The following is a 24,692-nucleotide window of genomic DNA, read 5'->3' on the forward strand; positions in this document are numbered from 1 at the left end:
CAAAGTTAATGTAACATTTTGCGTTTTATTTTTCACTTCCGGTAGTACCCCCGCCAGAATCGAAATGAGAAATTTTGCGAAATAACACGAACATGTTTGTCAAAGACCTACGAAAAGGTTTTTATGATGAAATTTTACATCAGGTAAAGTAAAGACTTCTTTCACTTATGTTGTCATCTATCGTCATTAAGACGATGTCTTAACACTGGCACAACTGCAAAAGCACATTATCTACCTTCCTGTAACTGTAATCTACATGACTTCTGCGGAAAACCTGATACATCTTTGATTATTTGGGCCACCTCAATATATAAAAAATGTTTCTAACATGTACACATTTGAGCAGTGCCCTATGACACTATGGATTTTCTTTCTAATTTCCCTTGTTCAACCGGGTTTTCTCTTGAAAATATTCACAGATTTTGCTGATACGGACTCGGTTGACATTCAATTGTTTAACCATACGTTATTCCAACGAATGAAGAAGATGGGTTGTATCACTTCTTCCACAGGTGTTCACATGTTGATTTATTCGATAAACTGCTTGACCATTTAATATAGGAGAGTTTTCCAATCTCATTGGTGAGGGTCTCACTAATTGTGACAAGAAGTGACAACAAACTTGAATTAGCAACAAGAAACTAAACAATACTGACAAGAGGAGATAGACTATATTTATTTGTTGTTTGAATAATAAAAATATGAAAAAAATTATCTTTTTTAATAGGAGAACTGAAAATGGAGACGATTGTTAGAAGTTATATTTAAAAAAAACTTTTGTACTTGAATAGTTGATATGAATTTGCCATGTGAGGTTTAAAATACAAAAGTTAGTGACAAAAGAATGAAGAGGAAATGATTCTTTGAGCTAAATAAATTTTGTGATTTTAATAGTAAAGTTATCCATCTGTATTTATCAAAATTCCGATGCTATATTTTATTGTGGTTTGTGCGTTTTACATGTGCTTAAAGTTAACCAAGTACTAAATTGATTGTTGTGGTTTTTTTTAAATCTATTTTTGTTTAGTTTAAAATAAAGTAAACATGTTTAAAAATTTTGAGGCACGTGTTTTGACTATTGAAGTCTCATCAGTAACGCTTTGTCAAAAAATAACAGAATAATTGCATATCGTTTTATTGAGGTTTTTGCGTTATGCACATGCTTAAAGTTGACAAAAGTTCCAAAATGATCGTTTTTTTTTTTAAATGAAATAAAAATGTTTAAAAATTTTGAGGCACATGTTTCAACTATTGAAGTCTCATCAGTAATGCTTTGCCAAAAATTGTGGAATTAAATGCAAATGTAAAGGACCAAATTATTTTTTCCAATTTTCTTTGTTTTGTAAATTTGTAATTCGTTCAATTTTTTAATTTAGATACTGAAGTAACTTGTGTTTTATAATGTTCATTTTATTATTGTTTGTCTCATCTAGAGTGCTCTGCCAATTTGGAATTGGTATACAACAAAAAAACAAAACAAAAGAGAAAAAAAACATTTTCTTTGAATTTTAAATTATACTAATAAAGATAAGCATTGAATTTTACTCAAATCATTTTCATGTTAAAATTTGTGAATATCATTTATGAATTTTCTAAATTTAGTATATTTTTCTTTTGTCATGCAAATATTTATTTATTTTATTTTTATTAATATTTACATACATGTGTAAACATATATACCTGATAAAATGGTCAGGTGTCCATGTCTTGCTGAACCCGAAGCAAGACCCAGTCCTCATTAGAACCAAAGGTTCCTTTACTTTTCCCTTTAGTGGATCAAAGGTAACATTAAGGATACAACTGACTTATGCATGAACCCATTTCTAGGTGGATAGACTGACTGAATCGGACAGCCAATAACTGTTGTTAATTTTTACATCAAAAGAATCAGTGTGTTTGATTCTGAAGGTTACAACAATTCTAGCTACCAAAACTCTTGATTGTGAGATCAAAGGGTGAGTGGCTTCTTTTAGGTAATTAATATCATAACTACATGTACCTCAATTAACAATTTAATGACCCATGTGACGGGGAAAGCCCGCATGCCACCATAAGTCAGTGATTAACACCTTGTTGACTGGCGCGTGGATGAATGTCATAACTTATTTAATCCGATTGGCTGATATGCATAAATATACAAATCTATTGGAATTTAGAATGATGTAGAATCCTGACATATCTGCATTCTTTAAGAATGACTTTAAATATTTTTTAAAAATAAAAATGGCATATAACATCAAAGACAAAGAAATAGATAACATATAGTTTAATCTTTTGATAAAAACATAGCAGTTTTAAACTCAAATTTTCGCAAATATTAGTTTCTCGAAATTTTAAACCTTATATGGCAAGTTTTTTCCAGAGACATGAATGTGTATTAATGTCTGTTTTTATCAACTTTGCATGTACAATTTTTTTTTTAATATAACCAGGGATTTATAACTTCTTACAAATATTTCTATTTTTTCAACTTTTTATAATTCAAACAGCAAATAAATATAGTCTCTCTCCTCTTGCCTGTATTTTTTAGTTTCTTGTCACTAATTCAAAGTTCTTGTCGCTAGATCAATTTCTTGTTGCTTCTTGACGCTTTTTGTTAGTAATTAGTGAGACCGCATTAGTGATGTTATATTCATTTCCTAATTTGCATATCATTAAATGTCAAATTGGTTGGCAGATTAACAACTAAATAAACAATTGACAATTTCATGGTTAGAATCCCAATTCTCAAAACTTTATAACTTCATTATTTTATATCCAATTTTGATTCTGTAAAATGTTTCATTTAGATAAAATAATTCATATTTTGAATGTGAATTTACAACTCTTCTATTTGAAAAATAATTTTGTAGTCATATTTATATGTAAACCTCTATTTTCATATAAAATTATAATTAAAATCTCATGTACATATAGTATTATTACTGAATATTTATTTAAAAATTCCATGATAAAAAGAAATTTATTTGCAATTTTGGGAACCAAAAGAATTTTTCAATTATCTTAAAAAAGGAAAAAAAAGTTATGTTGATATAAAGTTGATGCCCCATGCCAGTCAGTGGATTTTGTGCCAACCAAAACTGAATCACAGGTAAGTGATGACATCATGAAGAACTCCTTTGTAAAGTTTTGAACACCTGAATCATATCACATCTGTGATCCTAGTAGGTAAGCCAACCGCTTTTTATCTGTCTTCAAGTACTAACTTCCTAGCAGGGTGCTAAGTTTTCTTAATTTTAGGAATGTCTTTCTTGAAATATGGTGACCACACAGTTGTACTTGCAGAACATGTTAATGAACGACAACTATCGATTTTTATGATATAATAAACTTATCTTTTTCCATATAATTGAAAGATCTACTGATTAAGGAAAGTACTGTTTGTGCTTTGTTTACACTAATAATAATATGCTTATCAAATTTAGGATTGTCTTGAAAGATTACACCAAGGTCCTTTTCATTTCCAACAGGATTTATTTGTACTTAATTATCATAATCATGGACGTTTCACATATGGTATTGTCAGTCCGGAATCACTTTCCATTTCTACAAGGTGATAAAAAGAAGATTGTGTGCTGTCTGTGTAAGGGGGGGGGCAATACATATCATAATATATTTTTTTCTAGATATCATGATATGTACTGTGTTGTCAAATTCTCGTGATACTCAGCTCTAGATTTTACTTAATGCCTGTAAGTAACCTACATTGTACATGTACATTTTGGTGCCAATTTCTTATCATCTATTCATTCAATCATATTGAATTTTTTTCAGAGAGTTCTGGTTTTGGTAGCATTTGATGTTGATGCTCTATGTGCCTGTAAAATATTGCAGGTAAGAAATAATTTTTTTCTGGAATTACATTTTAAAGGTTTTCCCAAATTATGATGAACATACAAACACACATTAAATGTGATTGTTATATAAACAATGTTTTTTGCAACCTGATTTTTTTGTTAAATGTTCTTGCTGTGATATAGCCCTGGTCGCTGAAATGGCATTTAAGCACAACAATCAATCAACCTGATTTTCAACTAACAACAAATAAGAAATAGTTAATGATTTTTTACTACAATTTGTTTTATATACATGTACCTTTACATAAAAAAAACAATGGCAACTCACAAATTTTGTATGAATATAGGAAAACTCAGTTCTGTACTTGCAGTGAGTTAGGCGGACATAGATTATGTCTTGTATGACTATCTTTCAAGTCTGTGGTCACTACTTCTTTGTTACAACAGTTTTAAAATTCAGCAGTTACTGGTTGACCAAGAGTCAGAAATAAGTCTTAGTTCGGTGGCATTATGTACTTTGCTATCTCAGCATGTTTGTTTAAAACAAAGCAAGTATAATGGTTTTTGTTATAGATCAGATTTAAATACTGTGCTCCATAGATATTTTAAATACTGTGCTCCATTTGCTGGTGAAGCATATTTATTTAAATTGGTAAAGTGCCATGAAACAGTGCCATAGGCCCAGGATCTGATTCCAGGCTGGTACTGAATGAGTGTTTTTGAGTTGGGTTTTTAAAAAAGCTATGAGAAAATGGGGTCAAATTTAATGACGCACATGTATATTTTTTAAAGTGGTATTTGCATCTGCCATAAGATATTTGAAAATCTTCTGTTATTTAGAAAACTGTTTTAAGACCTGGGAAGCAGACCAGTTAAATGACAGTTAAAGTTCTAGGCAAATTAAGGTCGTTATTTCACAATATATGTATGTTTAATATGTGTCTCAGAGGTGTTCATTAATAGTATAAGTACTATTTTTCAGTATTTATTCCAGTGTGATCAGATTTTATACACTATAGTTCCTGTATCTGGAAAGGAAGACTTGGAAAAAGCTTATGTTGAAAATTCAGAAGGGGTAAGATATGGTCCTGAAGTGTCAAGCTTCAGAACTGTTGTTTACATTCTAAAACTAGATTGACTGTTGATCATTTCCAGTTAAAAGTACCTTAGTTTGGAAAGGGATCTCTAAAATCCAGATGTCTTAAAAAGTTTTTTTCCATATTACTTCCATCTGTTCCATCTGATTTTTTGGGGTTTCCACTAGGGTTTCTAGGGAGGGAAGGGAAGATGTCCTTTGTTCACTAAACTATAATTGGCATCAAGCATTTTTGAAGTTATTACACTTTTGCTTAAGAAAAATTATGCAATGCCTATAAACAAAGTACTCTTGTTTCCTACCCCAGCAAGAAAAACATAGGGTTGGTAGGTAAGGAAAGTATTTTATTATCAAAACATTTTATATTGGATTAATGAAGAAACAATTAAAACTCTTAACAGTGCTTGAACCGAAATTGCCATAAAATGTTTAGGGTAGGGACAAAAAAACAGTTGGTATGGTAGCAGGAAACTGACAATATTTTTTGTTGTAAGTTGAAAATCAGTCTATATACTATTGATGTATTGGTTTCTGTTCGTGCTGTGTGGTTAAGATATGAATATTATCATGTCACACAATCTGTTTGTACATGGACATGTGTGTTATAATACCAGACATTTTTCTGTTTTTACAGGTAAAACATGTCCTATTTATAAACTGTGGTGCCTCAACAGACCTGGTAGAACATCTACAACCTGAGGAGAGTGTAAAGTTTTATGTCTGTGATAGGTAAATGTAGTTTATGAATATGATTACACAATTTTATTTTGCCCATTTTTTTTTTCATTGTAATAATTTAACTCTTAATTCTGATCTTGTTGAACTGGTATAGCCCTTAATAAATATCAATTTTGCTAAGTAAACTTAGTAACAATGGAACTTAATCTCTGTGACCATTCAAACAGAAACCTTTTGTACATGCAGTTTAACAGTTGATTCAGAGATTAAGCTACATGTTTATTAGTTCAGTAGTTCACATTATAGCAAAACTGATATTTACCTTGAGCTATTTCAGTTTAGCAAGGACAGAAGTAAAGGTCTAATGACTTTACAAATTCAATTTAATGACAATCAAATATCTGTAGGCAACTTGTAAATCTCCCAGTATCAAAATTTACACTACAATTTTTGGGCATGATAAGACACTATATTAATGATTATAAATCACCACTTTTTATTAGAAATTTTCGACATTGTAAAAAAGGGAGATAACTATTGTATTTGAAAATTTGTCTCCTCAAGAATGTTGCAGCCATTTTCTTGTTGTTATATCATTTGGCTGGATGGCCTTTTGACTGAATGTGATTTTTGACATTTTAAAGGAGTTCAAAAAGATAGTATTATACATTAAGTGTTAACTAAAAATAACTTTGTCCCATATTTAAGCCATAGACCTGTGGATGTCCACAATGTATATAATGCAGTCCAGGTCAAATTGTTAATGAAAGAAGAAGAGTTCGAAGATCTGCCAGAATATGATGTTTTGTTCAGGGATGAGGATGTAAGTCTATCCTGTGATATATACATGTATGATAGGAACATGTAGTTCCATTTAGTCACTGCATGTAAGATCTAGCCACACTCCAGTCTACTTTCTGATCAGATGACCTTTTCAGAATCTTTTTGGCTGATCAGAAAGCTCATCATATTTTTAGATTAGTTAGATACTACATGCAGTGACTGAATAGAACAATTGATAGGTCTTATTTTAATTGGTTTATTCAGCATTTTCCAAGGAAAATGTAGTTATCTTCTGTTTTGTTATGGATATTCTACAATCATCGTTGATCCTAACTAGGCCTTAAAAAAATGTGTTTTTTGGGGGGGTGGGGTGGGGTGCAGATCTTCAATACAGATAAGCCCTAGTGGTAATAAGTGAATCATTTCAGTAGGTTCGGGTCAGTCGGGTTACCGGAAATACATATTGCACCTGCAGGCTAGTAAACTTCATGTTATAGTTGTTAACATCTTGATAAACCTAATGCAGACCTTAAATATTAAACATTACTTCAAAGAGAAAAGACTGCTCAGTTTCTAGTTTAGTATTGAGTTACCATTTTACTTTCCTTTTGTCCATATTTCACCTCGGTTATGGATACTTACACCTAAAGAAATATTCTGCCTATGTATTAGCTCAAGATTTCTGGTTCCCCATAACCTGTAGGAATTGAAATTGTGCCAAGGGAATAATATTTTAAAGTTATATTTGTGAATTTTGCATGTTGTGGGAAAGTAAACATTCATATAAAACTTTCCCATGGAAAGCAGAAAAATTCCTAATTCAACAGCATTTATATACATGTATGTTATATACAAATTGTATGTTTGTTTCATGTGACTAATTATTTAATCTAACTTCTTTGATATCCATTTTAGTCAGATGATGATTCAGGGAATGACAGTGATAGTTCAGATAGGTCAGGGAAAAGACGGAGATTTGATGATGAGGCTCTAGATAAACGGCGAGAAAGAAGATTATGGGATGAAAATAGACAGAAGATTATTTTTGAATATAACCAGTTTTCTACTTATGGAACATCAGTAAGTTATGTCAGTTAAGCAGTGTTATAATTTGTTGTCTCTTGACATGAAATGGACATGGTCGTGCTATGATTTCTTCTTTCTGATTTATTCAACAGGTCATAGTTTTCCTTTCCTCGTTTGTCTACCCCGGACTTTGACTTTTTATGAGCAACTCGGCAGGTGTTTCTAGAAAAGCAGAGGACGCTTACCCTACCGGTGCACCTGGTCCATGCTCCCAGTTTTTAGTGGAGTCCGAGTTGCTCATTTACTTTTGTTACTTTGTATGTATGATTTTAGTTACTTTATGTTCTTTGTTGTGTATGTCTGTTCTCCATGTCTGGTCTTTGTCTCTGGATTACATTCTTTTGATTACCGCTATAACCTTGGTTCCCTTGATTACTCTTTCTCTCCCTTCTGTTCATAATGTCTCTTAGTAACTTGATGAATCTCTTCCATATTCAGGAGGATGTATTGTTTTGAACTGTAGACATACAAACTTTTTGTTTGAACTATTTTTGTTAAATGGCTTATATTGTTTTCAAGTACATGTATTTGGATTTTCACTCGAGGCTGGGTATATGTATTTAATATACAATTTTGTTGTTTAGAATTTAAGTTTCAGTGTTTCCTTGTAAAATTGTCATCAGGAAAAGTTACTTAATGTACTGTGAAATCAAAAGAAGATATATGCAATTTTGTTTTTTTGAAGGAATTATTTTGTAATTTTTGTAAGGTAAAATCCATTTTTTTTCTTGATGAAATGGATAACATACTAATATTTTCTACATTATAGTCAAACACGGCATTTAAAGAATTTTGAATTATTTTGGATTTCAGAAAATAAGTGAAAAAACACTTATTAGAGGGGTCAGTGATGCCATTATGACTACGAGGGGTTAGTTTTTGATATCCAACTAACCAAATTCCTTAGTCATACCGATCTGGTTTGTCCCTGAAATGTCTACATAAATAGCTATACAACTGCAATTTTTGAAACAGTAATACAACAGCCTGCCTAAAACAACGTTTTCCGGCTTGTGAACTGTCAGAATAAATACCCTGGAATTTTTTCCAGATATAATACATTTTTAATCTTTATAACTATTTAATTATGTGTTGACTTAGAGATCTCTGATTTATTTTTTTTTGTATGGAGAGAGGATCTATACTTCAACTTGTCCTTGACTTGTTTTTGATTTTAATTATATGACCTTATTTGATTTGCACATGTATTGCATATTTACTAGATGTCAAAAATATATGTGCTGCTTTCTATTATTGTTATGTACAAAAATTTGTTGTATGACTATTATTATTAAAGATATTACAATATTTACACTTCAGGCTTCTCTAATAATGTTTGAGCTTGCATGGAAGATGTCTAAAGATACCAATGACTTAGTTTGGTAAGCTTAGAGAGAGTTATATTTGAAAGCACATTGATTCTTAAGGGAGAGGTTTACACATATCATTACATATATCTTGCTGTGGAATATACTTTGCCTTGCTTTTGCATTTTTTATTGGGGAAAATCTCAAATCACATAAAATAACGTACCCTAAAAAACACATTTTCATATATTTTGCGTGAAACAAAAAAGTATATTGAGAAGTATGTATTGTAAACAAGCATTTATTCATTTTAATAATGAACATATTGACAAATTTGTGTATATGTGTGCATTCTATATCTTGACTTTGGAAGAACCTGAAAATCTATCATGCTAAAAGAAATGTTAATTGAATTTTTTAATGAAATTTATAAAATTTTATATTGAATTGACATTTAACTTGATATCAAAGGTTCAGTTGTAGCAAAAATACCTTAGGAATTACTGCAAATGAGTAGTCTTAAATTCAATTATTAGTATACATGAATTATCACTTATCATCATCCTTTTACATGTAAGCATTGAATTACTTTTTACAGTGAAAAAATTTACTTAAAAAAAAAGACACTGTTAGCTGAAAAAGGATGAGTACTATCTAGTACTATATTAGGTGTACAGCCACGGGATATTCAAAGGTGTTTACCTTTCCAAATTCTCTGCATTTTCTACAAATTTCATCTGAAAATTACTGTCTACAATTCACTAAATTTAGGATTTAACAGGTCATTTATGTATAAAACCTCCATTTTATCACTGTTTTACCACAGGTTGGTCAATTATGTCACAGTTTTATCCTAGGGCTGAGCGATAGCGAGGGGTTAAATAACGACATAAACTGCTAGCCTTTTATAAAACAATGATAAAATTGAGTTTCCGTGATTTATTTCGATTCTAGTAGGAATAGTTTCTTCATATTTTTTAATAGATGCAGCCTATGAATTGCAGTAAAAATGTTGGTCATGTGTTTATTACTGTTTTACCATGGCTGTGGTTTAAAGAGCTTTGAATCAAATCATATTAGAATGTTTTTAATATGACCAAAAACTTTGATTATCATTAAGTTTCATAAACAGATCTTAAATCATAAAGTATTTCTCCCCCCTCCCCCCCATAATTGTATTATGTTGTATATCCAGTAAAACGGTTAGAAATTTACTTTACTTCTTCATGCACGGTGCATTGTTTTTTCAATGTTTGCTCATTTGCATAATGTCTATTTTATTGTAGGTTAGCTGTGGTAGGTGTAACAGACCAATATGTACATTATAAGACACCAAGAGATAAATATATAGATGATGTAATGACACTTCAGTCACATGTGGCAAGGCATAATCACAGGTATATACTATTGCTCTTAATTTAAGGCATTTTTTTTTTTACAAATAATGTAATTATGATTAGTTTTGAACACAAATGACATGGATTTAATAGTATTTCTAATGAGAAAAGATGTCATTTAAATGAACGAAATGCTAATTTTGGTTATTTGAAAAATTAAAAGATCACAAAACAAATTGCACACCACACAGTACTTTATAAATGGATCGCTTAAATGTCCTTTTAAACAACTTTTGACTGATTTGCTTGCATTTTTGTGTTTATTATTGTGAAGCACTTAGAGTAATTTTTTTATTGTCGCTCACCTGTAATGTATGGTGAGACTAAGGCATTGAGCTTCCTGTGTCAACATGAAGAATTTCTTGTTAAGTTTTCTAAGAAGCATTTATGCTATGTCAATCATATTTGGTATGCTGTTGGATTAGCATCACTCTATCACAATCTGTATCCATTTCGTGCATATGACCCCACAGACGTGGTCTTTTAGCTTCAAAAAGTTAAGGCTTTTATGTTAAGTTTCTGATAAGGTCAGTTTGAGATGAACCACTTATGCTTGGTCAATCATATTTTGTACACAGTTGCAATAGCATCATTCTACCACAAATCTATCATTTCATTGGTATGTCTCCGCAGTCATGTCCCATTGACTTCAAGGTTATCACTTAGTCACAGTTCCTTTTACGCAAACAATCAATTATACCTTAGGAATCTGTCCACTTCGATGGTGTCAAATGGTATAATTGATGTATATATATTGTCCATAATATATGAAATTAAAAACACTGTTTTAATTGGTAGATTGGTATTAACTTTATAAATATAATACTGAAAAACTAAAATACTAATGTTGTATTTTCAGCATCTCTGTTTCTTAATTCTATTTCTAAAAGAATGTTAACAGAAAAGATAACACAACAAACCACAGAACTTTCTTTTTTTCACCACTTACAAGCAAATTACAAAATCAGTTTCATGAGGTTTATTATAGGAAATGAATGTAATCAATTGAGACTTCTGGTAGTAATTAGCTTAACATATTTTACTTAATACATAGTGTGTTTATTTTTTAGGGGAGAGGATGAAGACAATATTATATCTATAAACTGTTTAAAAATAGTGTTTGATGAAGAACTGCAATTAACATTATATAGACATTGGTCACTGTTTGAGAGTATTTGTCATTCTGTAAATATGGCTTGTAAATTCAAAGTTTGGACACTGAAAGGTCAAAAAAGATTGCATGAGTTTTTGGCAGAAATGGGGTAAGTTACTGTATTATGATTAATTCTTTTAACATATTGAAGATTAATGGAAAAATGTGACTGTTTGTCATATTAAACATAGAATTAAGCACGGGAATTACATGTATATGTGACTTGCAAGTATGAACAAATGTTTGGTTCCCATTAAGTGGGAAACAATTCACCATATGTATCAAAATCGCTGTATTTTTTCAGCCAATTCGGTTCACGGTATGTCATAGCTGCTTACGATGCCAATGAGGGACACACGTCTCTTAAAATGTGTCATGATAATACTGTCGAGCATATCCAATATTGCGATATGTAATGTTCGAGAAAAAAAGTATCTTTACACCCCTAGTTCTCATGATTACTCTTTAAAAGGTTATAATAAGCTGAATAGAGATGTAGATTAAGGTAGATCATACCTAATATTTCCAGAAGATACATGTGTCAATTTTTTTTCTGGATTATTACATTGAATTAATATACTTTAGAATTTTAATGTAAAAAATGCATAGGTCACCGAACTTGATTTTTTTAGATAACTGAGCCTTATTAAAGTCAATTTTTATATAGATTCTGTGTGGAATTTCACTATTTGACATTCTTTAAAAAAAACTGGTAGATAGAGTTTCTTCTGAAGTAATATCAAAAACACTTCACTGACATTCTTTCATATTTCAAAAAAGAAAATTGGGGGTCATCAGACTTTTTCTTGTAAAATAAAAAAAAATATATACCCTAACATTTCGATAGAACATTTTCCCACCAAGTATCTCCCCTTAAAAGAGGCTTTATGCAATTAATGTTTGTAATTTTACCACACAATTTTTATGTCAAAATTCTTTCGAAATGATTTAAACATATTGTTTTGACATCATTTTAAATATTATTAGTTCATAGAAATACATATACAAGAGGACAACATTCAGCTTTGAATGATATACTACACTCAACATGAAAGTTAAGCTCTTGCAGTAAGTAATCAATTACAATACTGTGCAATATTTCTTATGGATTTTGGATTTTAAAACTGATCTTTATGATGAATATCAAAATAGCTGTAATTGTTTAATTTTTTTTATTCTGATTTTACAGAATGCCTTTAACTCAATGTAAACAGAAATTTTCATCAATGGAAACATCATTACGACATAATATTAAACAGATGATTCAGGACCACATGACTAAATATGGGTAAGGCTACTGAAATCATTTTCAAAAGGTGCTTCCATGTAAATATGTTTGTCATTAACTTCCTCTTGATTAAAACCGAATATGACATATTACATTTTGCTTAAAACGATCATTACTTAATACTACATGTGAATATGGGGATATTAAGATATTTTCATAGGCTTTAACTGTATAATTAGTAAATTCAGTTTTGACCACATAAATTATATCATGATCTTAGTTTTTTACCAAGGTTAAAACTTGTTATGAATGGTACATATAAATCTCCAGAATAAAGACAGGAACATTATTGAAGAAATAGATATAAAGCAACTGTGATTTTCTTTAAATTTAAAGCCTAGATCTTATGTAGAGATAAAGGAACGTTTATTTTTATCAATAAGTTTTCTATATATTTTTAGCCTGACAAACCAAGATGTTGTGATTCCATCATTTTCAGCACAATATGGATATAAAAACAAGTTGTGTGCATCAGATTATGTCCTGGCATGTGTTTCTACTTTGGAAAATATTGTAAGTTACTTCTGTTACTAGAACACTGTTTCACGTACTTGTAAGTTATTAATTCTCTTGAAACTTATTTTTATAAGTCCTTTCCTATTTCATAATACTGATAAATTTAGTTATCAAACATGTTGTAATTATGTGACCACTTTTTGTACCCTGCCACACAAAGTGGCGAGGTATTTTGTGATGGCCTCCAGAAAAGTTTAGTTGAGTGTTCACCCATCTGTCGCGTAGTGCATTTTGTAGTGGTAACACAAAAACGATAATTTTGTAATTTCATATAATTGTACAAAATATGACAGCAACACACAAAAAAATATTGAACATACACACATTCAATATTGACAAAATTAAACTGGAGAGACTTATCTCTGTGATAACAGTTTATTTTATGTGCATGGATTATTTTCCACAATATGACAGGATATTACTTAAGGAGGTAGACCTAGGGTAAGGGACAACTCTTTAAATCAGTGATATATTTGTATCATATTCAATTTCACCAAAGCCTTTTAAGATTTCCTTTGAAACAGAATGAAATGAGTTCAAATTACTTCGATGCTTACATGAGGTTGTTGTACAATGGTAAATACAAACGTTCCAGTGATTTGTAAGAGTTGTGTCCCATACCTTAGGTCTACCTCCTTAATGTTCCATTAGATGTTCCTTTTCTAGTAAGTCAACACATGAATGAGATCTATGCTGAAAATTAAAACAACAAGCTTATGTACAATTAACCAACAAGAATGAGATACAAAATGTATTTGTATATGTTGGCAATGATGTTTGAGAAACGTAGTTTTAAACTATGCCTAAAAACTGATGTTTTTAATACATGTAAGTAACAACATCTCTTTGTTAAAATGGCTTATATTCATCCACATTAAAAGATATTGTATTGTAACCGTACTTATTTTTGTGGGTATTTATTTTACAAGATTTGTTCATTGTATTTCAGGATAAACATAAAAGTAGTACAGATAATTTCCTAAGTGCTTTAGATGTTTTGCAAAGGTAGGTAGATATATCCAACTATTGAGAATAGGAACTGTTAATTCTACAGGCCGATATGGAAAAAAATCCCTTATTATTTTATGACATAACTTAAGTCATTTGTTGGCACATTGATATCCCATCTCAGCAAGTCAGGGATATACTATAATACTGTGTTCATCACACTTTTGATGAAGTATTTCAAAAACTACTGTATACCACTGTGTATACCGTGCATCCCCTTTTTTGGCAAGGGAGATCATTTCCATGTAAAACACACATTGGGAAGTGAGGAAAAATCACCAGTGGAAGACAACATTGAGATGAAAAGATTCTGCTAAATTCCCAGAAATGTGTATTATTTCATTATTAATCTTTTCAATAAAAGTAATTTTTCATGTTTCCTTGCATTTCCAAGCCATCTATTGATTGTTTTTACTTCCTGGTTGTATGCAAATCAGGGGTTAAACTAAAACAATGACCTCAAATCCGACACTTAATAAAAGTGATATTTTAATTTGTCAAGCTTGACATCTCAAAACAGTTTATCAAGTGGATTAAAGATTTAGTGACAATCGCTTTTTACTTTTAAATTGATCTTTTGTTATTTGACAATTAAATGACAATGGGCCTGAGGACAGGTTGGCTTTCCTGTTATTGTGTATTTGACACTCCAATGTGAAGAAGTTATAATTAGAACTGCATGTTTTGGGAGAGAATTAGAAGCTAGTTATAGCTTTTGGTACAAACTATAAATGTTAGAAATGGCATTACGGGATAAAACAACTATTAAATAGCAGTAAAACTTCATTAGATTATTTCTTATGAAACTGTTCTCAATGTTCAAATGGCTCAATGTTGTCTTTTTTGACAACTTTGGTTCTGATTCCTGAAAGTTATGTCTCCAGAAAAACATCTAGAAACGCATTGTTTTGGTGTATACCACGCATCCCCCTCCTGGTACAAAGACAAAGTTGAAAAAAGTATGCAGTTTTCATTTACAAAATTTGTTTCTGACACACCCATAATTTGTGATTTTGTATGTTATGGAAGACTTTGAAAAAGATATTGATCTCAGTTGATGTCTCTTTTATGTAAACCATAAAACATGATATCATAGGTGCTTTGAATGATATGCATATTTGAAAATAATTACTGATTGTGAAATTTGAGGAAACTAAAACACCCTAAAATTAAGAGCAATTACAGTACATGTATTATGAATGTAAGGAAATTTTTTTCTTCAAGGTTTATATTTACTTTACAGAACCAATGTAGCATCTTTAGAGAAGTCAATAGAACTAGCCAAGAAACAGACCAAAGCCATAGTTACACAGGTCCAGACTTTCCTCGACATGCATCAAGTTATTTCAGCTGGTCCATTTCTGTATGCTTTTATTCAAGAGGTAGGTTGTAGAGGGTTTACTCATAGCTCTCCTCAGTCTTCATTTGATAATTATACTCCTTGGTTTGAAATGGTGTGGTATACAATGACCATGATTTAATGTAGATTATAGACAAGAACAGACTTAAAATTTGCAATTAATGTTTAATGCTAAGAAAAAATTTCAACAAATGTCTTGTTTATTATATGCATGGATCTTTTAAGCTGTATGCTTCAATTGCTGTTTTAATTTATTTGGTTTTTTTTTTGTTTATTCAATGATTTTTGTGATATCCCTATGTATCTATTGCTTCTTATTTCCTTTTTGCATTCCAGGGGACAATGGATGTAAAATTTTTCTCTAGGCCTCAGTGTTTGATTAGACTCGCTAGGTTCACTCTGGAAGCTCATTGTTCTGTGGTAAGATACAATGTTTTTACCTAAAAACTAGGGACAGTTCATGCAGAAGTTGTTGCCTGCATTGATTATTGCAATTTTGGCATTTAATTACGAGCTGCAATCATAGTTTTTTGCTATGTTGAGAAATATCCTACATCAGTAATGTAGACATTTCCTCAACGCATATTTTAGTCATTGCAATTTTAATCCATTGGCATTATTCACAATAATAGAAACATTGCAATAATTTCTGCAATTATAGTATTTGAGTTCGTCTTTATGTTAGGAAGCAGGGTTAAGTAGGGGTAACTGGGGAAACGACCACGGCAAAGATGTTTACTTTAATACAGATTCTCTGTATTTTCTGAATTTTAACTACAAATTACAATCTACAGATCAAGAATATCTCCATTGTACCTATGAAAAAATTTCATAGAGCTCAGGATTTTACGTATCATTTCCATAGAATACAGTGAAAACTAAGGATTGTCATCAAGTAGTGTGAACAGGTCTGCCATTAACAGCAACACCAATAAACATTTCCTAATTGTCAATCTCAAAAGTGTGCAAATGTAGGTTGATTAACAGTACTTGCCTTTGTATATATTGAAATTTGGTGTGTATAATACCCATTGCAATTTTGAAGGTCTACACGTGTGAAAAAAAAGTTTTTTATACTTGGATTGCAGTAAAATTTTGTAAGACAAAAGATTGGTATTTTGCACTTGTTTGGTCAATTTATTTACCTTGATGCAGTATTTCCTAGGAATATATAAAGGAAAGACACTTGTATGCAGACTAAAACATGTGAAAACCAGTAGCTACATAAATTGGATAATTTTAATTTCGAAGCTTGATAAAATTGATTCAGGATGTATGAAATGGCCTATAAAACAAAATCGAAAGTCAGGAAAATCGGACATTCCTGGTTTTGTTTGTAACTCAAATTTTGCAATTTTTCATTTAAAAACAAATGGTTAAGAAAAAAAATGTAAGAAACAATCAAAATAGGTATGGAAATAATCATTGTCAGCTGCAAAAGCATTTGATATGGAGGGTTTTCAAAAAAGCACTATGTTCCTTTTTGATTTTTAGTTGCTTTATATTAATTTCTAACCATGCTTTATAAGAAGGAAATATTGTACAACCTGTGTTTGAAATGTTATTAATACATTTGAACATGATTTGAAGAAAATATCACTAAAATTCAATACTTAAAGTGTATTTGATGATTAGATCAAATTTATTTCAGTAACATTTTACTTTCAGTTTGTTAGTTTACATTACCCAGTATCTTTTATTTCATGGCCAATTCTTATATAATGCATAATATGTACCCCCATGTTCCGGAAATAATTTCTATGTAAAAATATGCGCTTAATACTCACCAAAATATGGTAAATATTGTAGTAAATATATGTTAGAATACATTGCTAGAAAACCTACCCACCCACTAACCTGTCATAGTTTAGAATGCCATAACATTTGGATTCCTCAAGTAATTTGACCTTAGACTAATTAAAATTGCAAAATTTCTCTCTTTTTATGAAGATTGAGCAAGTCTTCCCACCTCTCCCTGTTTCCCGTGGCAATCAAAATGTCTCGACCCCATTGTCCTTGTGTTCCATCTTTTTTTTTCCCATTTCATCATCATTTCGTGTTCATTTTATCATCCACTTCATGTTCATCGCCTGAATATAGCTGAAATATTAGGCAAAGGTTTTTTTTTTCACGAAAGAGACAAAATATTTCTATTTAATTGCGTGAGATTTCCTTATCTCACTCGCGGGTTACAGAACGTGTGCTTTCCTGTAAAAAATATTGAAACATTTGAATAAAAAGTTAATAATGGATCCTTTCCTACCAATATTGAATGTGATTGGATATTCTTTTAAAAGTCTATTTATCAAGAATAACTGGTGATTGATTATTTCTTGCAGTATGTTTATACTTTTTTGAAGTGATCTATCACTGGCCTGATATGCTTTTAAATGCAGGTCATTTTAGTTCAAATATTTTATCAGAAAACTTACTCAAAGTGAGAAAAAGAATCAAACACCTCATAGGGAATCTCATATACCCTTGGGTAAGACAGTGTTCTAGGATTTTTCAGAAATTGAGGCATCCTCAGGAAAAATCCATATAAAATCAACTTTTCCACAGTCAGTGACTGCTTTCCTAACAAAACAAATCCTTACAGCATATAAAGTTTTCAACTTGCCACGGGAAAGTGTAAATAAGTACCTAACTTCCCTGACCCAAATTTCACTTGTCCTAGGTAACGGGAAATAGGAATCCTAGAACACCGTCAGATGTAATAGTTACCCAAGTTGGCAGAGCCTGGTTAGAGAACGATTAAATCTTACCCTTAGGTGTCTGAGATTTCACTATCATGCACTCATACAGGTGTTAGATTCTTAATTTCTTACACAGAAAATGTATATTGGACATTTTTGGCTTCACTAGTTATTCGCAGTGGTTGTCACCAAGTCATAAAGTTGTTGATGTGGTGTTGAAGTAGCTCTTTCTTTATTTATGACAGAGTCGTAACAAAAGAGCAAAGAGTTTACCGCTGGTCCTAGGAGCACCTTTAGATGAACAGGGAACCACATTAGTTATTGGCATTCCCCCTTTACAGTTAGATGATGAAAGGAAAAAGTAAGAGATTGAAATTTATTCTGCAATTAAGTTTTCTACTATACTAATAAAAAGTGTCAAATAATGCAAAGCCTTATTTCTCTTCTGTATGATATCGTCTACTGGTTACCATTCCAGTTATGAGCAAAGACAAAAACCGGAAAACAGGTTTAAAGGTGCTCTCGCCGATCCTCGTGCTAAAATGATTGCTGAAAAAATAAACTGTTTTGGACAAATATCGCATGTTTTATTTAGGCAATGACTGAATGTTGTTTCAGGATAAAAAACAATACATGCACATTGCCAAAAATATCAATATATTTTTTTGTACTCAATTGGAAACACTCAGATTAGCTTGGGGAACCCTTCTGATCTGACTGTTCCTAAGCTTCTCAAATGAATTTGATATTTTCCGGCAATATACATGTATTTCATTTTTAGCTAAAATCTTGAAACATTTGTAATGATTTGAAATTAAGTGAAAAGCTTCTGTAAAGCGGTTTGCATTGTTTGTGAATATGTCTTCTGTGTTGGTTACATATTCATTTCTTGTTTCTTTTCTGTAGGTGTGGGCAAGTACATTTAATTTTTGTTAAATTTTGAGTTGCAAGAAATATCTACAACTGTAATCTGCATATTTCTGTTTTTTAAACATGATCTTCCTTCACTTCAATGCAGACATTTATTGTGTTTTGACTTATATTTTGTCAATTATGTCTCCCTTTGGTTCATAATAAAATTAAGGGCAGTTATACCTGAATAACAAACTTAAAAAAAAAGAATTTATTCGCATTGAAAATGTAATGTTTGAAGTGTATCAATTTTGTAAACTTAAACAAATATTGAATGAAGATTTATCAGTTTAAAAAAATGTCAGCTAAAGGCCACCCATAGGTCTTAAATGAATAACCAGGAAACTCGCACCACAGTGCAGGATGCAGCTTGCCCCAGGTCATTATACACAGGTACAGCGATATAATAGCTGCCCCCCCCCGATATACTCCAGCAACATAAATGTAAACTGAAAGTAAAAACAAACGAAGACATACAGAGGCCTGAAATTCCTGAATTTGGACAGGTGCAAATAATGTGGTAGGGTTAAAGTAATTTGCCATGATCACAATCCTCCTCCTTTTTTCAAAATATGTTATTTACATAGACACTATTATTAATATTTGAATGACAGAATTGTTATCATTACATTCCAGTTTCTTTGGTAAAGCATTTGAGCAGGCAGCTGTCAGTACTAACTCCAGGACTTTACATGACAGTTTTGACACATACAGTAAGTTTTTTTCTTCATAAGCATTACAACTATAACAAAATGTAACTGGGCAGGCAAAACAGGAAAGTGGAGGAAAAAGCTGGAAAATCCATGCGAGTTAAGTAATTAGAAGTCTAAAACAACTTGAATTACTTCCCTTGTGTCTTAGTTGATGGTTGTACCTGTACATTAAATAGGTAGTAATTAGAGGTCATTTCTTTGGATAAAACAAAAATGGTGACTTGGTAGAGGTCAACCCTAATCTTGAATATGCGTAATGCAAAGGTCTTGAAATGTTTAGCAAATGGTATAGATCAAGCTCAGTTTTTACCACTATGCAATGGTCATGTTAAAAATAAGCATGGTGGTGACTGTCAGTGAATGCTATAAATTTTTTAATAAACTAAATTTACAACAAAGAAAAAATCCAGCATAGGAAACAAGAACAACTAAGACATGCAAAAAAAAAAATAAAACAATTCCACAAGCATTGTTGTCTCCACCAAAACCTGTATTGAGTAAAAACAAGATGTAATATACACAGTTGTTACACACTTTCTTATTAATACTATAAGTAAAAAGTACTAAAATCCTGTCAAATCCCTAGAAATATCCTTGAATTTGATGTCTGAAAAAGAGTGAAAACCCTTCTCACATTATAGAAAATACCAATTTTTATCATTGTTTCTCAGTTAAAATAAAACATGCATAACCCATTCAAGGAACTGTACTTAAGTGTATGTTGTTGAATGAATCAGGTAAAATGAGAAAAATCAGAAAACCCACCAATTTGGCAGTATAATTTCACTCAAGGATGCTTTCTCTATTTGAAAAGACCCTTATCTAATCTCTACATCACTAGATTTGCTCAGAAATTTTAAATAAATGTTAGAATAATGAGGTTTTGACAGTTATCTGTTCTTGAAATGTTCATTTTCAGTGCATATCAATGAAATTATAATTTGTTTACCAAAATAATATGGAAAATCTTGTCTGTTTTTCCATGATTCTAACTTTCAAAATGGTGGTTTTTCTCATACCATGTTTCACCCACTGAGACTGATTCTTACAGAGACTGACACTTAACTGATTATACAATACAGAATACCAATTATACTTATTGTAAATTTGGATATGCTGTATTCAGTGCTTCAAGGAGTTACCCCTTACTGCCAGCTTTAAAATCAAATATATAGGAAAATCTTACTCCAAAAAATAATTGTATATAAGAAGTACTCAAAACCACAATGATCGAAATAGGAAGCCAAACCCATCACCAAGAGGTTCTACCATGTGCAATACATGGAATGAAGCTTAGGTGTTTTATATATTTTGACATTTGTAATACTTAGAATTAAAATGAATATTAGAAATAAAATGTAATATAATTTGGGACACTGCCTTCTTTATTTCAGTTATGGAAATGAAAACTGAAGACCGGAGCAAGTTCTTTGATGCCTTGATCAGTTTACTGAATTAGAAAATACTGTATTAGATTATCCTTTGTTCTATGTGTTTTGCTTGAAGATCCTGCATGTAAATGAAAACTGTACTATCTTACTTCTACGGTACTTTTGACAAAAGCATTTGTCCTTGAAAATGTTGTCAGATTTCTGTATTGCATTTCAGTTTTCAAATATCATAATATTTTCATTAGTTGTTATCTGAACATGCTAGTATACTTTATCTTAACCGATCTGTGTAACATTTTTGGCCAGCCTTTTGAGAACAGTTACAAATTAGTCATTGATATTGGAAAATAATCTTTTCATCAGGTGATCATTCATGTTTTTGTATTTTGATTTATTTTTCAAATATGAAAACCAGTTGGATAACTAATATGCTCTCTATGGATTAAATGATATTTGTGACAATAGTACGGTAAGGTCAAGAGTCCACCTTTAAAAAGCTGAAAAGACTATTTTTGACCAGATGAGTGATTCAGGATCTCTAGAGCTTCTATTTTTTATTTGTTTGCGAATAAAATTTGAAGCTGGATTTTTATATTTTGAAGTGAAGTTAACTGAAAGTTGTCTTAAACATATATATTACAGGGACAGAAATTGGCAATTTTTACATAGTGGCTGACTGGGCCCCTAAAAACAGAATCCAGTAGCTTAACTAATTTGGTACCCCAGAGCTATTTTCTATTTATAATTGGAGAATATTTCAGTAGCCAGCTGGGCAATTGATTTAAAAAATTCATTAGCCCAGGTCAAAATTTAAGGGCTGTTGGCTACTGGGCTCTTGCTAATTTCCATTCCTGTAATATTTTAATGATACCCTCACTCAACAGATGGGTTGTATACTGGAATATCATTGTCCCTCCGTTGTTCCGTCTATTTGTCCAAATTTTTCATCTCAATTTTTTTGTAGCTCCTGATTTATGGATTGATTTCGACTACTCTCCGATATAACTTTTTTGTTTCGTTGGACTTTACAATGTTTCATGGAATTATCATGAAAATTTTCTTCACAAAAATCTTGACTCCCACTGAATGAATTGATTGCAAATTTGGTATTTTACTTCATGTAGATGAAGCATATGTTGTAAGCAATTTCTGTTGCTCTGATACTAACTTCCTGTTTTGTGGGACTTGGCCATTTTTCACAGTATTTGAAAAATGGAGAAAAATTTTGTTATAAAAATCTTGATGGATTGATTTCAAATTAACTTCACGTAGATAAGGCATTTGTTGTAAGTGATTTAGTTGCTCTTCCATATCAACTTCCTAAATGGGTGAGGGTATGATTTGTGCAACTTCATGTTGTTCTGATGAAAATCAGTTAAATGGATCATCATTTCAAAACCATAATCTGATGAATCAATGATTTGTTACGAATCAGTCAGATTTATCTACATTCTGCCAAATAGTTGCATAGATTGCTTCAGGTACTGTAGTCTGTTCTTAAAAAGTTTAATTGTATTTCATATTTTTAAGGCTTTTGCTTTTGAATTATCCTTATAATAGATGGGTTATAACTAAATATTAAATATGTGTAACACAGCACCAAAATAGCTCCAAGTTCCTGCTGGTGAAAGTTACAAGTACCATTTTCAGGAATTATGTACTCCACAAGAGTCTTAACTCTTAATGTACCAGAAATGGACCCATTTGTGAAACTTGTATAAACACTATATTCATTTTAATTGTACATAGTGTGAAAGAATGACATAGAATTAATTTTCAATGTATATAGTTGATGATTATGTAAAAACCTACTATTTATAATAAATATCAATGATTGAAAAAGAAGAAAAAGCCTATTTTGAGAGGTGTTCATCCTTTTATAAACCTTGTTTCTTATATTCCCACTGCAATATTGGCAGGTTTGCAAATGGGGATATATAGTGAAAGAGGTGTTTGTCCTTCATTCCATCCATACTTCCTTCTGTTATGCAAACAAATGGGGTGGCTACATCACTGAATGGAATGTAATGAAACTTCACAGGATTTGTATTACACACTACTTAATATATGTTCTTCAACATCCATGTTGATTTGACCACATTTATTTTTCATGGCCAAATTTGATATAGTTCGAGTATACTCCTTATTAATCTTAAACTTTCTTACCTGTTTGACAGCTGTCTATAGGTCCGAGTTAGCAGATATGTTTTTTATAAGGCTGCAAAAAATTGTGGACCTATATTGTTATGGTGCAGTCGTCTCTGGAGACACTGTTTCCTTGCAAAAATTTAATTTGTGGTTGGCCAATTGTTCCTTAATTTTGATATGATTTTGCTAGCCACCAAAGAAATGTTCTTTTTTTTAACAACAAATAAATACTTTTTTTCAGTTACGCTTGTTACACATAGCACCTTGAACCCAAGCTTTTCATGGTGTTCCCTGTAAATTCCTCTAGTTATCCAGGGTAATAACTAGTTATAAAAAATACATACATATATATATATTCATAAACTTTCAATTTATAAAGTAAATAATCGATAAGTACGAATAGACATACAGGTAATCTACCAAAAGTTTCCTAAACATCACTTATTCTTTTCTTGTATTCTTTCATAAAAATGGAGAAACATTTACATTTTTGGATTTTTGTCCGGATATATAATAAACTTTGTAGACAGAAAAAGCAAGTATTGTCAATATATAGTTAATAAAAAATTACTTTTCACCAGCAATCTTATATCCCAAGACAATATGTTCTAGTTTAATATTAGAATTTATGCCAGATTTTCTAAAGACATTATTACTCTCATTCCAGAATGGTTTTAAGTATGGACATGAGATAAAGAAATGAAAAAAAATCTTCCTGTTGACAAAGACTACATAAAGGATTTGCAACTATCTTCCATTGAAACAATATTTTTTGTTGGAATGATATATTGTATCACCTTCCATCTAAATTCTTTTAATTTGTTTTCTGTTAAATAGTTAAGATATAAATTTTCCTTGAAAAATGTTTCTTGAGAACTGAAAATTCTCACCCATTTTTGAAAGCCAATAGAATCTTCAAATTTATCTTTAACTAATGATTTGTAATATTAGCTACATCTAGAAACGAAAGTTTCCAGGTAAAGCTTTCCCTCTTAATATTCACTTTAGTTTTAAATGATTCATTTGTCTTTAAGAGAGGTTTCCATTTATGCGGTATAGCTTCTTTCAGAATATTTAATTCTGCTATCCAGTTGCTTTTTTGTTGACGTTTGTTGAAAACAACTTTCTCCGAAATTTGATTTTGATCATCTAGAATATCATTTATGTATATAATATCGCTTTTTATCCAATGTTCGAAGCAGATTGACTAATTTTTGTATTTGATAAATTTATTACACCAAATAAGTTGTTTCTGATCCCTATAAAATCCGAAGGATCTTTATCTTGACCACCCCCAGCAATAACCCAACATTTAATAACATCCCTGTAGAATTCGGGGATATTTTGAAGTAGCTTTTTTATA

General features: G+C 31.0%; 1 protein-coding gene across 2 annotated transcripts; it reads left to right on the forward strand.

The window, feature by feature from the left end:
* Window positions 1-23: 23 nt before the first annotated feature.
* On the forward strand, window positions 24-23,032 carry LOC148607688 (cell division control protein 45 homolog). Of its 2 annotated transcripts, none has more exons than XM_088544248.1 (17): window positions 24-143; window positions 3,775-3,834; window positions 4,780-4,872; window positions 5,528-5,622; window positions 6,280-6,394; window positions 7,270-7,434; window positions 8,761-8,822; window positions 10,034-10,144; window positions 11,215-11,406; window positions 12,487-12,585; window positions 12,987-13,098; window positions 14,051-14,106; window positions 15,353-15,491; window positions 15,806-15,889; window positions 18,411-18,526; window positions 19,714-19,790; window positions 21,185-23,032. In XM_088544248.1, the coding sequence occupies exons 1-17, from the start codon at window positions 93-95 to the stop codon at window positions 21,247-21,249; spliced, it is 1,692 nt and encodes a 563-aa protein (XP_088400374.1). In that variant the 5' UTR covers window positions 24-92; the 3' UTR covers window positions 21,250-23,032. The 2 variants fall into 2 exon arrangements, with proteins under 2 accessions (XP_088400374.1, XP_088400375.1); XM_088544249.1 differs by lacking the exon at window positions 24-143 and adding an exon at window positions 3,672-3,692.
* The last annotated feature ends 1,660 nt before the right edge of the window (window positions 23,033-24,692 follow it).

Source organism: Perna viridis, chromosome 9, assembly GCF_037379345.1.
Source record: "Perna viridis isolate PV_CMFRI_1.1 ecotype Kerala chromosome 9, ASM3737934v1, whole genome shotgun sequence".
Classification (NCBI taxonomy): Eukaryota; Metazoa; Mollusca; class Bivalvia; order Mytilida; family Mytilidae; genus Perna; species Perna viridis.

Bases quoted from the DNA above. Each gene is read 5' to 3' on its own strand.
- LOC148607688 (XM_088544248.1), top strand. From the start codon at position 93: ATGTTTGTCAAAGACCTACGAAAAGGTTTTTATGATGAAATTTTACAT. The intron at 8,823-10,033 runs GTAAGCTTAGAG...ATTTTATTGTAG, and splicing joins GATACCAATGACTTAGTTTG to GTTAGCTGTGGTAGGTGTAA. The intron at 10,145-11,214 runs GTATATACTATT...TTTATTTTTTAG, and splicing joins GTGGCAAGGCATAATCACAG to GGGAGAGGATGAAGACAATA.